General features: G+C 33.1%; 2 protein-coding genes across 2 annotated transcripts; both read right to left on the bottom strand.

Moving 5' to 3' along the window:
• Positions 1 to 4,837: 4,837 nt before the first annotated feature.
• On the bottom strand, positions 4,838 to 8,071 carry LOC144567080 (uncharacterized). The gene is made up of 3 exons (XM_078317131.1): positions 7,481 to 8,071; positions 5,627 to 7,412; positions 4,838 to 5,523 (listed from the first exon to the last, which is right to left on the bottom strand). Exons 2-3 carry the CDS (start codon positions 5,723 to 5,725, stop codon positions 5,035 to 5,037), a joined length of 588 nt encoding a protein of 195 aa, XP_078173257.1. The 5' UTR covers positions 5,726 to 7,412; positions 7,481 to 8,071; the 3' UTR covers positions 4,838 to 5,034.
• Positions 8,072 to 8,203: 132 nt separating this feature from the next.
• LOC144567078 (hydroxyproline-rich glycoprotein family protein) lies at positions 8,204 to 9,730 on the bottom strand. The gene has a single exon (XM_078317128.1). It carries the CDS (start codon positions 9,635 to 9,637, stop codon positions 8,399 to 8,401), a length of 1,239 nt encoding a protein of 412 aa, XP_078173254.1. The 5' UTR covers positions 9,638 to 9,730; the 3' UTR covers positions 8,204 to 8,398.
• Positions 9,731 to 15,148: the final 5,418 nt, after the last annotated feature.

The raw sequence follows: 15,148 nt of genomic DNA, 5'->3' as shown, positions 1-15,148 counted from the left end.
CTTAAAATACTCAACAAGCTTTTTGGTTCAATCTAACCAATATTTCTGACGATTTGTGAGGAATTTTGCAAATCTAAAACCACGAACGTCTTCTACATACTTTTCTCTTTCAAATGAGATATATGATGACGTACTTTCGAGTTGTCTGTTGCACAAGTATTCATACCTCGTCATGCAAGTATTCACATCTCGTCGTGTAAGTGTAAATAGTTCATGTATCAAGAGTATTACAAGCATATGTGCATACTTCGATTAATATTACAAGAGCAACCGAATAGTATTAAACATTGCTTTATTGCTTTATAGTTCAATTTTATTTTTTGAAAAATAAAAAATAGTTGCCACATGTTTCACTGTCAAAACAAAAATAATCTATCAAATTTTACAGATTATGTAATTGAAATGTTACAAAAAAAAACAAAAACAATAACAAAAACAATATTTTAAAGAAACAAAACATACTTCATTGAAGTATTCATATATATACGTTGAAGTATTCAAAAATAAGATATCAAGTACTCACACATATACGTTAAAGTATTCATACCTAAGATGTCAAGTATTCATTCATACACATTGAAGTATTGAAACCTAAGACATCAAATATTTATTCATACACCTCTATTTTTTTTCAAAATTTGTTTTTATGTCATTTCTTAGTACTTAGTACGCACTGGCCTAATTAACCATTAATGAAGCTTTATTCTTTGCAAATAACTCGCTACTGCATAAGGAAGAGGAACATAGACACGAAAGAGATTAATTGCATCCATAGAGACAAAATTAGTTGAACTTGATCCATTTAACACTCATTTTGAGACGGTCAATAGTGATGGATCTGATCTGACGGAGACGTGCTTGATTGGAATGGAGTATATCAAGTATTCCTTCATACACGTTGAAGTATTCATACCCGGCGAAGACGTGCTTGATTGTGATGGAGTGACGAATGATCTCCGGCAGAATGTCCGATGGAGCGGGAACAACAGACAAAGATGGAAAAGCGAAGGTGAGGCGGAGCTGGGAGAGGGAGGCGGAGCCAGGGGGGGGGAGGCAGAGGCGATTAGATGGAGAAGATAGTTGGGGAAAGAAATAGAAGAACGTTAGATATGGGGAGATATTTTTTTTTATAACAAAAGTCCGTAGGCGCAGTTACAGTTACATCAAGAAATTCATATTTGTTTTTATCTAAACCTGATATCTACCCTTCTGTTTCAAATATCTTAAAATAGAGCATTCCAGTCCGCATTCAATGGTGGTTGCATACTTGAGCAAATTGTAACTAGGTCCAAGCAATCAGAGTGGAAAGAACACGCCTCAATCCCCAAACCAGTAACAATCAGAACAGCCTCTTTAAGTGCAAAAGCTTCAATTGAATAGGGGTGCAAATGCATCGGATAATATTAGTTCGTATTTGAATTTTTGCGGAAATAACCACGAAATGAATTACTGAAGTATGTTCATATTGGCAATTAACAACTTTAAAGTCCTTACCTGAAAAATGCAGGGAACATTTTTGTGGGAATTCAATGCGATTTCCCTTTTTGTTTATGGGAAATAAATTTCTATAGATCTCCGTGTAGCGTGTTTATTACTAAGAAATTGTGCATCTCCATAGTTTAGCAGCACCAGAAGCGTCACATTCAATCCGAAGAGAGAAAGGCTCACATGTCACATTCTTTGATTTTCGATTTTTTTTTATAAACCATAATTAGAAAAAAGATTCTCATGAAACATGATTTTTTTTTTTACAAAAATTATAAGAACCATTTTGGTCCTTAATTTATTTTTTTTGAACTGAAATGTAGAAGTATAAACAGAGCAGATTCAGAGCGGACAATGCTAATACCATATCTGTATCCGTCTTTCAATGAGCGGATACGGATACAGATACGGATAGTAAACGGATATCAAAATTTAAAACCATATTTGCCTTAAACAGATACGGATACGGAGTGGATAATCTACGGATTCGAATACGGATACGAAACGAATAATTATCGGATAATTGAGTTATACACTTTAAGATACAAAAGAGTGACTTGTTGTTGTTGTCTTGGAACAATGACTAAAACCAATTTAGCAGAGACGAAAATCATACTACTATATTCACGGGCTAAAGTCTTGAATGAAAAAGAATGGAAAGTAAAGAAATGAAGGTAAAAAAGAAAGAAAATTGTGTTATTGTAGCACCATTACTAGTGAAAAAGAGATTAAATTGAAAACCATGTCGTATTATCATTTATACCACAACCAAGACTGAAATGAATATGAGATAATATATAACAACTTATAAACGGAGCAATAAAGTCAAAGCTGGTTGGAGTAATTTTGGATTCGGATAATTGCAGATACGATACGGATATTCACATTCATAAAATTATCCGTATCCATATCCGCCATCTTTTCACCATATGCAAAATTATCCGTATCCGTATCTGCAATTATCTGTATCCATTTAATCCGGATACGGAGCGAATACGGAGTGGATTACCTGTATCCGTTTACACCCCTATCGAAATGGCACTACAATTAATGAAATTGGTCACGGACTACAATTAATGAATTTTTTTTCACTGCACACTAGACACTAGACACATCCATTTAATCACACAGCGAAAATTTTGTTGGGATCTGCTGAAATTCTCAATGCTCAATGCTCAAATAATATTGGCTCCCGCGCTCTCTCCGAATAGGCACTAGACACATCAATCACACAAAATATGAGATATCTCAGGTACGTTTGAATGCACTCTAAAATAGCTATAATAACTACTATTTGAAAATAGTAAATAAGAATAATAATTTTTGGAAGAGTGTGAGAATGGTGTTGATGTGGTGCTATTCGGAATAATGAAATGTTGTTTGGATTGAACATTTAAAATAGCGATGGCGGGATTGAATATTTAAGAGAGCACCAATTACTATTCCGACTTTTTATAGAAATAGCGAAACAATGCTATTCTCGCTGTTCCAAATAGCAATTGAGTATGTTTGAATGAATCAGAACAACGCTATTCTCTTTTTTCTCAGTACATCCAATTGAATGAATCAGAACAGCGCAATTGAGAGCTTATCAAATTTATTAATATTATTAAGTGTAATTTAAAAATTTATGGAATTGACTTTAACGATAAATTTAAATTGTTAAAATTAATTTTATTCAAATTTATTAATTAACAAATTAATTTAGTATAAAGTCGAGATAAAAAAAATGTTTATAAATAATTTTAATGCTTTATTATTATTTTTTATCAATTTTTAGTACTTGATTTTACATTACATTAATTTGAGTACATATAAAATTTATGGAATTGACTTATAATGTAAATTAGTTTTAGCGATTTAAATTTATTATTTGAAACTAATTTGATAAATTTTGAGGTCAAACTTATCACGATACTTGATGATCTTAAGAAGATCCTAATTGTTCAAAATAATTAAGTTGAACTATACTGAGAACATAGAGGAAAAATATATCAAAATATTATTATTTATTGTATATTTATTGTGCTGTATTCACATACTCATTTTGTAGTCATCGAGTAACCTTATCAAATACAACAAACCCAACAAAAAAAAGGACAGCATCCTTGGCAGCCTCTGTCAAGAATTTAAAAAATAATAATAATAACAAAGGAAATTTTGTAACTGTCAAATTCATTTAATATTAGATATTAAAACAAAAGGAGATTAATTGTGACAACTATTTTCTCTCCCACTTATTTTTAATCATGATGCATACTCGCTTTAACTGGCGTACTCTCATTAACAGAGATTGGGATGCACAATTAATTTAGTTTGAAAAAAAAAACACACACTAGGTCACTAGCTTCAATAAAAATACACTCTTGAAGTAACCGTTGATTTTTTTTTTTTTTTTTTTTTTTTTTTTTTTTGGTGAACAAACCGGGTCACAAGTTGTGTTGAGCGGGTCAAAGTGTCATGTATGGCGGGTTAAATTTGACTCTCGGATCTACTCAAAATTATGTCAGTTTATTTCAAGTTGGTACGATTTTGCTCAATTTGGGTTGTGGTCTCGTGGATCTATAATCTAATTAAATATAGATGCTGATTGATCAGGGCAAGTTCATATCAAATTTCGTCAAAGCGGATCGGGTCAAATCTACCCGCCTCCTATAAAAATTCAAAATGAAAATTACAAAATCTATTGAAATAGTCCATTGTGCCATTTTTCTTTTCTCGCTCCTGGTATTTTTACAACGCGTATTCTAGCAAAGTTGCCCTACTTGCACCCCCTCACATTTTTCTGAAGATAAAATGAAGGTTACTTGTATTCACTGAATCAACAAGTTAACAAAAAGTATGATAGATAAGATTCTCAAAATAGAAAGAAAATTGCATGACAAGAAAATGATTAGGTTACTAAAGCCAACATTACTTGTTCACTTTTTCTTCGGTTGAATCTACTTGATACACGAAATACACGTGCACGCACACAACACACCAAATCAATATGATGGTAACCTTGGCCAGGCAGATTCTGGCCATACCGCCTCATAACATATTTTTCTCCTGTACCAATCTGATAGACCTTTTCCTTTTCACCATCTGTATCGCCATTAACTCCATTCTCTCAAAGGAAAAAAAGAAGAAGAATAAGAAAACCTCCTTTGTTTTCCAAAAGAGAAATTCACATAAAAGGTTTGCACAGCATTTGGCGTCAGCTCCATCTTATAAAGATGATCTAAGGATTCATACATTTCTACTATTATTTATGACTTGAAAAGGAAGGACCTTACAAGTTTGGTCCGTCACGGATCGGATTGACTTGTAGTATAATCTAATCGTTTTGTTGCCTATGATGAACCATAAATGAAGAGGACCCTCCTTGAATAGCAGGGGAAACAAATTCACTAAATCTTACTACATATGTTTCTAGATTGCCAAGAAAATGAACACACAAAGTGCAAAATAGCAAATCAAACACAAATATCCATTACGATATTTTTTTAGGGAACTCAACCTAGAACAAACACAATAAGGTTTCTTTCCAGCATTCACTACATCTATTCAGTAACCGAGAAGAACCTCAATTGATTGGACTTTCTCTGCATTGCAGACAGGGCATGCACTCACAGAGAAGTCGCACAACTTACAAACACAGAGGTGACGACAAGGGAGAAAGACCATGCATGCGCTTAGATAGCAACAAAGTTTGCATGGCAAGAAAGGCCTCACGCAACTACTCTCCCCTACCTTGACTTCTTCAGACTGAGGTAAAGTGGAGGAAAAACAAGGGACATCATGAGTCACCATGTTTTGCAAGGTGACTTGTAAATCCGCAACCATCTCCATCTTCTTCATAGCAATGCTCTGCCAAGCATCCCTAGCTTCGATAGCCTTCTGTAGATTCTCATGCAGCTCTTGGGTTTTCATGTTGGCAAAGGCGAGCTCGTTGTCCTTCTTCTTTATCGCTTCTGAGACATTCTCCGCGCTTGTGAAAAGCGCAAAGATGTCGCGGCTCCGACTTTCCTGGAGAGCCTCTCTCAGGTGTTGATTCTATCAATTAGAGAAGGAGAAGAAATAAAAACCTAAGAATTGAAGGGAAATTCTTAGAAAGTAAGAAAGTTAAGCATGCATGTGATTAATTAAAAATACTGACAAAAACTTGGAGCAGTTGGTCATCCTCTTGCATTTGCTTCTCTAGGAGTTGAGATAAGACTAAGGAGAATTGCTCGCATTCAGGATTAGTCATCGCCATGACAAGAGACAAACTACTGGTAAGGAGATCGTTCACCTCTCCCCCTCCTTTCTTATATCCTTGTTAAAACATGCCAACATGTATAGTTGCCGTTTATTAAATTTAGTGGGTTACAGAAGTAAATGAAGTCGGATAAGTATACTGCTTTAAGGATTTATGGCAAGGTTCGTACGAAACAAAATAACTGTGTAGCCGGAGAGAATATTTGAAATGAGAATTTATTGCATGATAAGAAATTAATAGCGTGTGCCTTGCTTGCTTACGGAAGGCCAACGCTAGGTTTGGAGTTTTCGCACTAAAAAGCCATTTACAACCACCAACAGATGGCATTTGTAAAGAAGTTGACTATTCTGTTTAATTGCCCAAGGTAATTGGTTTTTGTAAATGCGGTTTTAATGCAAAGGTTTTAATGCAAAGATACAGTTCAGAAATGACACTTTCAATTAGTGTATCCTCAATAACTAGCATGAATGCACAAGGGATGTAAGATATGTTGACACACTGAATATTGGAGAGAGTGACAAACAAAGGTCAAACCCTTACCCATTTTCAAAATCATGTTGACAGTCATGAAGCAACTATATTTAGTCCTTTTGTATGCGTATATTAATTTTTCATACTTTTGTCATTAGTTTTATAAATTGTAAGGAAAAACCTAATTCTAAAGCAAGGAGATGTTCTGGCAGTTGTAAGGAAAAGGAAGTATTAAAAGACGGAAAAAATATTAAGAACATTACCCAGATAGTAGGAATACAATATGGAGAAAACTGCTGGAAATGATTCTTGCTGTTTTGCAACAACATTAACGTCAAGGTACTTATCATGCATCTCTTCAATCCTTATTCTAAAGGTTTCATTTACAAATTTACTATGCAATGACAAGTTAACCATCCTATGGATGGCACTTACAAAAAAAAAAAAAAATCTGTCCCATTTTAAGCTAGAACATATATTGTGCAGCTTACCACTAACAAAAGAAAACAAATCTTAAATTCATTTGGTATTAAGCTCTATGGAAACCAATGTGGACGCAGCCCGCACAAACAAGATCCAAAGCTGAAATCTTTTACAACAAACAAAAAAAAGATGCTAACAATTGCTAACCCAATTTGAGAGAAGGGAATTAGATCATCGTTGTATTTTTAGGAAATTGGCTATTTCAGCAAATTGGATTAAAAGATTTGAGGATTAAGAACTGAAATTGGCTATTTCAGCAACTTGGATTAAAAGATTTGAGGATTAAGAACTTAATATCCGCTAAAAGCTTGGGTTTGTCAAGATGACAATATTTTTACAGTCAACAATTAGTGTTACAACAAATTAAGGAGTTTCTACAAGAGTGCATGCAACAAATGATATTTGCCTCTACTAATTGATGTCATATGACATTGGTCACTGAAGCTATTTATTATAATTAAGTTAGAATAAAATTAGAGAACTAAGTTTAGCTATTTAAAAACTAATTGAGTTGTAAAGAACCCACATAAGCTAGGAAATCAAAATGTAATCAAGTTTTATGAAATATGATGCATGTTTTACCATTCATCGAATGATACAATATTTCAACGGCAAGAAATTAATGGCCCTTAATAGATCACCAAACATTACTCAAATTGCATGAAATTTGATCGGTATGCTATGTATATATGCGACAACATACCCATAAATTTACTTTTTAGTTTCCGACCTTATTTGATCGGTATGCTATGTATATATCCGACAACATACCCATAAATTTACTTTTTAATTTCCGACCTTATTTGGATTGTTCTGAGAAAAAAGTGTCAACATAACTCATGTCAAGTGATCTCTCCCCTTTTAAGTAAAAATGTTATTAATCAATCAGTAAAAAAAATAAAGGAAAATTATATTATACAAATTAAATTTTCATTTACCATCATGGTTACTTCTCATTCCATTGCATCAATCAAATTCCCATTTAAGTTCTTATTAATTTAACTCTGTTTTTCTATGGTTTCCAGTAGGTCATGCAACAAAATATTTATATAAATTTTATACAGAAAAAGCATAGTAGAAATATGACGTCCTACATCATCTGAAATTGTTTGTCTATCAAAATAAACTAAACTGATTATACAAACCCATGTTTGATAATAGTAGCTTTGTGATATAATAAAAAAGTGGTAACTAAAATATATAGATAAGGTTTCTTAAAGAAGATGGAACAAAAATCATCAGAAATAAGTCGTTACAAAGGCCTTAAGGAGTCCCCTTTGTAAAGGAACAACATACCCTGAATTAAGACTCTGGACTATGGAGGCAAGTTAATCCAGCCTGCTTGGCTGAATTAAGATGGATTAAACTTTAAGGAAGGCACGCGAGGATTAATCCCCCTAACAGCTTCAACAAGTTCAAGTCATACTGTCGACATATGACTAAAGGTTGGATTGCTATTTGGACTCACAATAACATGGAAATAGTAGCCAACGGATAACTAGAAGTGTCTGCACATAATTCTTTGTCAAAAGAATACTTTTAAATTTGGATCATCTCTATAGAAAATAATCAAGCTAATAGATAGACAGAGAAAAATTAGCATGAATTAGCATTTCTATTATTTAATAAATTGCCCTGGAACAAACACTAAAACACAAGCACTCCAACAACTAGTATTACTTCAACAAAGATATAAACCTTACCTACCTAAGAAACTCATTCTTCATCATCTTCATCTGAACTACCAACTTCAGAACTATCATCACTGCTATCATCATTATCAATATCAAGTTGCACGTGCTGGACCTGAATTGGTTCTGGCGGCAGGACCTTGGGCACCACATGTTGCCTGCCAGGCACCATAGGAGGTTGCAACCCAGTAACCTGGCCTCTATCTAACATATTTTCCAATCCATCCAAAATGATATTATCACCAGGCTTCCAGCCAGGCGGCATTGGTGGAGGTATTAATGGGATCTCGGCTGGGAAATTTACTGGCAACCCATTACGCCAACCCGGAGACACTGCAATCGGCAAAGGTGGTAATTGGAATGGCATTGCCTCCTCCCTTTGTGGAGTTGTTATCATTAGCGGGGAATCTGTACCAGTGTTCGATGTCCGTTCTTTGGTTTCTGTCGGCTTCAATTTCTTGGCTGGTACACCTACATCCAAATCAGCAAAATTATACAACTGTGAGGCTCGCATTTCATTATCCTGTGGAGCTGGTGGGAGGGCCCCACGTAGCGGTGCCAGCCCAGCGCCATGCTCAGGCGGAGCAAAAGTTGTGTAGCTTATCCTATGCGCATAAGCAAGTATATCCTGCAAGTCAAGGGAGGAATGGATCGTGTCAAGTGAGCCAGAGTAATCTTCAGTCAATTGATCGAGCACATGGTGAGCTTCACATATTTTCTTGGTGAACGTCAGCAAGGTCGTATCTTTTGCACGAATTTCTCGTGACATCTTAGCTTTGGAGTCTTGGAGATCGAGAATCTCTTGTAATTCAGCTACAGCTTCAAAGAGCTGGGTCTGAAGAGAGGTGAATTGGGAGATAAGCTCTTTTATGGAGGTGGGGGATGCCAAACTAGAGGAAGGGGAAGGGGAATTAGAGGAAGGCGGAAAGGAGGGAAAGGAGCCCCGGTAAGAGGAGAGCCAGAAGGAGCGATTGGAGGAGACATCAAACAGCTTGGAGGCGAGGTGGGACATGTGAAGCAGGAGGGTTTGAGCACGGGGCAGAGGCGGAAGTAGAGGGAGAAGAGAGGCAGAGGTGGCGACGGCGGCGGTGGAGAGGGTGGAGGTAGAGGGAGCGGATTTAGGGTTAGGGTTAGGGTTAGGGTTAGAAGGGATCGGAGTGGGATTAGGGGTGGAGGGGTTGGTGCCGGAGAGGGAAGGAGAATGGGAGGTCAGGCCAAGGCGCGCCGGCGACGGGAGGATCTGCGCCCCGTGGCTTTGCATCATATTTAGTCCGTTTTATTTTGATTTCTGATCAGGTATGAGCAATTTGTGTTGAGCTCAACAGCTCCAGCCTCCAGGGACCGATGCGCACGAAAGATGGTACTTGTGCTAGAAGAAGAGTTGATGAGGAATCTCGGTAGATAGCTTATAACGAGTTGCTCGAATCAGTTGTTAAGTTACAACATGAATTTATCGCACGGAGAGAAATACGGAAGATATTCCAAAAATGTCAGCCTATCTGTATGTAATTGGAAACGGGGAAGATGCTTATACCTGAATTATTGGGCGTATTTAAAATTCTTATATTCGTAGAGCATCTACATCTATAAAACTCGTGGAGTTTCTAATTTGATACGGCAGTTTTTAAACCAATTTCAGAGATGCATATGAGTTTCTTATTTAGCAACTTTGTTCCAAAGTTTTTTTAATAAGAAACTGTTTATAAATTCTGACGTGGCTAAATAATTCATTGAAATTCTTCTCTTGTAATTTATTTGCTGATGTGGGAATTAAAAAACTCTAATTTTAGTTTCAGGGATGTGGGTGTTTAGAAACTTTCAGAGACAAAATTTCTAAAAATTAGTTAACTGTTATTTAGAAACTCCAAGAGTTTCACGGATGTAGATGCTATGATATGAATTGGTGTATAATTTTAGATGATTACACTTATACCTTTATAAGTGAGTTATTGGGATATTTGAATTCTCGTATTCTTAGACTAGTATCGTATCTGTAAAAGCAAAGAAAATCTCATACAAAATAGCATATTTTCAAAAAAATAAAAAATTTAAATAGCAAATAATATTTCTAAATAAAATATTAAATAATGTCTACACATAAATGACATATTTATTAAATAAAATACATGTTTCTTTTATCTTTTTGATATTTCTTTAGACAAAAATTTCATACAAAATAATATATTAAATGACAAATAATATTATTTAAATGATATAAAAAATACAAATAAAATAAAGACAGGACCAATCAATTATCAATTTTTAAAAAATTTCTTAAATGACATTTAAAAAATGAAAAGAACTCAGGATCAATCACAAAAATGATACAATTTATATGTGGCAAATATATGTTTAAATAATTTTAGACTTCTACATATAGAAAACATTAAAATGATGCATATAATCAAAAGACGATAAACTATTTGATTGGAGGGCTGATATTCAATACAAAATTTCATCTTTTAAACACAGTCGTTGGCGAATCAGGACATCAACGTGCTTAATATAAGAATGGACAAGACAATTGCGATCAAAAGATGAAATTTTGGATTGAATATACTTTTATAAGTGAGTTATTGGGTATATTGACATAACAACTACGATTAAAAGATAAAATTTCAGATTAAATAAATCTTAATAACTGAGTAATTGGGTATATTTTAATTCTTGTATTCTTAGATATAAATCGGTGTATAATTGTCTATGTTATACTTGTGAGAGCATGGTAGGGCCAATAGGTATCAAACATACTTTTAGGTTTGATAGACTCTAAAATTGTCTGATTCGTGTTAAGTCTGTGTGTACGAAATTGAAGCGGATCCGTACAAATATTAAAGTGGAATGTAGAAGGTTTTGGAGCCCATCAGATTTACTCTCCTTTATATACTTATACCCGAGTTATTGAGTGTATTTGAATTCCTATATTCTGATACAGAATCATGTATAATTTTAGACAGTTTTATTTATGCCTGAGTTATTGGGTGTATTTGAATTCTTATTAATTTTAGATTACTTATGCCTGAGTTATTGAGCTTTGAACTCTTATATTCTTAGATGCAAATCGGTGTATAATTTTGATTTAAATCGTGCTAGAATTTTATCCGAATTCGTTACATCGACAATTCTACCGTGGGCTAGAATTTTTGAATTTATTATATTGTAACTATTCTTCAGTTATTTATACAAAATAAAAAAAAATTCTCATAAAAAGTAAGAATAACAAACCTAGTAAATTTATTATCGAGTATCATTTTAGGAACAGCAAGGAGCAGAGTCCTCTGGTTCAACTGATTTCTGTAATTATTATATTTCAGTAATAAAATGAAATGAACAATTAGTCTTTTTTTTTAAAGTACCATTTTATGGATATGTTATTTATTGTTATTTTAGAATGTTTGAATATTTGATGTTGAATCAAGCCTTTACAAAGTCTTAACCAAGCCATCAAAAAAAAAAAAACCATTTGTCAAACAGCTGCCTTTCGGTTTTTGTTTTGAAATTTGAAACTGTGACTGTAATATTATAAGTATTAATTTTTAGAGAAAATGTTTCTGTCCACTGGGTTTTGTCCACCATTTGTCCACAACCTTATCCACTCCCATCTAACTGTCTTTTTACAGTATACAAGATTCAATTGAAAATTTACAGTATTATTTGAAAATTTTACAGTATACGAGATTCAATTTTACAGTATGCAAGATTCAATTAAAAATTCTACTGTATACAAGATTTAATTTTTACAGTATACAAGATTCAATTGAAAATTCTACTGTATACAAGATTCAATTTTACAGTTCTGCTGATTCAATTTTACAGTATACAAGATTCAATTGTAAATTTTACTGTGTAGAAGATTCAATTTTACAGTATACAAGATTCAATTGAAAATTTTACTGTACACAGGATTCAATTTTACAGTATACAAGATTCAATTTTACAGTATACAAGATTCAACCCAGTGCGGACGCTAATAATTAACTCTAACTGCCAATAACTGCTAATAACTAACTCTAACTGCCAATAACTTCCTATGACTGTAATTTTCGAAAGTACAGTTTGAAAGTATATTTATTTTGTCTTGTTGTGCAAGTTGCAATCTTTTTCTAACTATCATGGGACCACTTCAAATAGTTGCTGGATATTTTGTGATTAACTAATATATTTTATGTGATATATTGTATAATTATACAGCATGTAGAAGTAATTTTACAGTATTCGCACAAGTTAAAGCTGTGGACAAATGGTGGACAAAAAGCTGTGGACAATTAGACGCTTCCTAATTTTTAATTGTAACTATAATTGTATTAAAATTTAGGGGGAATTTCATGTATACCCTTCAAACACTTGAAAATTACGTATTACCCTCTCTAAACTTTAAAATTACATATTTCTCTTCTAAACTTTTAAAACTTGCAAATTTAACCATTTAATTGTCTTTTATATTAAAACTCATTTTAAATTTATGAAATACCAATTTTACCCTTGATTAAAAGCATAAAATGCCCATCAGACTCAAATTTGAGTCTCATGGGTTCCTTTACCGTCTGACACGCTTTAAGATTTGTGTACCCTAGATCGATACAAATCATAAAGCAAACACACACATATCTCCATTCTTATATTATGCACGTAGATGTCCTGATCCGCCAATGGCTATGATTAAAAGATAAAATTTTGGATTTAATATCAGCCCTCCAAACAATTAATTTGTCTTCTTTTGATTAAATGCATCTTTTTACGTGTAGAAGTCTAAATTTAGTTAGAACTATACTCGTCACACATACCTGTCACACGATATGTTACAATTAAAATTGAATAGAGAACAAAATTGGAGAGAAAGTCAATTTATTCATTTTTTTTTATTTTTTCCTCTCCAGCTATCTCCCATTCCTTATTTTCTTATTTAAGAATCATGATGGATGATAAATTTATTTTTAAGAATATCAAATGCTGACATCTTTTAAAAATATTTTATCAGTATTTTATATCTTATTAAATTATTTGATGTCTTCAAATTTAATACATTACTCAATTTAAGTTATAGTGAAACTTTTTTTACAATTTTTACTTCTTCAATTTTGATAAGGCAATTTTTTTTTTATTAGTATGTTCAGGTTCATTCTTGGTTTCAGTTGTTAATTATTTGGAGAACATATGTTGAGGAGGGATTTTAGTAACATTAACTATAATTAGTGCCACAAAATGAAGCAACTAATATAATAATACAAATTTACTTTCCCTAAATATTTTTTGTCCTTTTTGCTTTTGCTTGTATATATTTCTACAAGCCATTTGTTTTTGTTTTTTTATCAAATCACTTTACTTGTATTAAAGTTTGAAATTCAAATTATAAATCAAACTTTTGATCTTCTTCATTTTATAATATGTTTCCGTTGCAACGCAAGGGCACGTTAATAGTATTGAAGCAATGCACACAGATCATCAAACAGGTCGAATAGTAGAAGAACCCATTAGACTCAAATTTGAGTTTGATGGGCGTCAGACGTCATCCGTTTCCATATTGAAATGTCACCGTGTATACGTTAGAATTTTCCCTTGAAAATCGATCAAATATAACAACAAAATTTTCCTTAAACTGACATCCACCCACACGAAAGGGGAAGTAGCACAATTGACTAGGAAAAAGTCCTAGAGTTGTTGTACCCAAAGGTTGAGAATTTGATTCCCCCTCACGACTTCGCAGCTTCTGCGAAGATTTTCCAAAAAGACATCCACCCACACTAGTAGCATAACATTGCGGCGTAGCTGCAACTCAAAGCACCTAGTTTTATCTTTAATTGTGCATATTCTAAATATAAAAATTTATCATAATTTATTTTTGTGTTATTCACACGGCCAAAAAATACAATGTTGAAAGAATAAGATGTGCATATATAGTTTTTATTATTATTTTGTGATCTACAAATTCTAAAAGTGAACATTTTTTTAACGGCGCTTCCTTTAGTTTAACAGTCTAAAAATACAAAATAAATATTGTCGCGGTCTATTTAAATACTAATCAAGCTATATTTTTACACAATATCGTCTTCAATAATTTTTGGTAAAATTCTGTTGACCATTTAATACTGGTCCAATGGTCAAAACAGATGAAAGAAAAGGCATCATATACTCTTTTTATTCTTTATTTATTTTGCGGAAGCAAACTGTTGTCGATAGAATTATTTTGTGTGATTTCTCAGAAGAACAAGATTCTAAATTTTATATTTTATATGATCACTATTTTAATTTTTATATTAATATGTATGGCTTTGTCTTGACGACCGGTCTCATTTTGTATATAGTTTGTAGAGATTTTTTTTTTCCTACTAGAATTCAAGAAAATAAAAATAAATAAATGGGAACCACGGGGCGTTCAATATTAAAGGATATTAAAATAAGAATATAGAACTAGGGCGTTTTTAAGTTTATCAAGTTTTTTTGTGAACTCAAATTTTAAATGACAAATTCAAACCGTTGAAATCCGTCTACCATACAAGTGTGTATCTACGTGCGAAAATTTGAAAATCTTTGCTTACAAAAGCTTCCACTTTACCATAAATAAAAAAGGAAAGACCAGAAAGCTCCTAAAATTAAAAAAATAATTTCGATCTTATTATTTGCTCATGTATGATGTTGACTATTTCTAGATATCCAGCTAAACACTTAGGTCTAAAAATCAAAAGGTCATATGGTAATTAATAGTTCATGTAATTTTCTCTTTTCTTAACTCGAGTTTAAATTTACCCATTCATGAACGGGAAAGTAGGGGTAGAAA

The sequence above is a fragment of the Carex rostrata genome, chromosome 16 (genome assembly GCF_964058835.1).
Source record: "Carex rostrata chromosome 16, lpCarRost1.2, whole genome shotgun sequence".
In the NCBI taxonomy this organism is placed as follows: domain Eukaryota; kingdom Viridiplantae; phylum Streptophyta; class Magnoliopsida; order Poales; family Cyperaceae; genus Carex; species Carex rostrata.
The sequence above is the reverse complement of the archived record's forward strand: the minus strand, read 5'-3'. Positions and strand labels throughout refer to the sequence as shown.

Excerpts from the sequence above, each read along its gene's own strand:
- LOC144567080 (XM_078317131.1), bottom strand. The coding sequence starts at position 5,725 with ATGGCGATGACTAATCCTGAATGCGAGCAATTCTCCTTAGTCTTATCT. Across the intron at positions 5,524-5,626 it reads ACCAACTGCTCCAAGTTTTT|AATCAACACCTGAGAGAGGC; the intron begins GTCAGTATTTTT and ends TCTAATTGATAG.
- LOC144567078 (XM_078317128.1), bottom strand. The coding sequence starts at position 9,637 with ATGATGCAAAGCCACGGGGCGCAGATCCTCCCGTCGCCGGCGCGCCTT.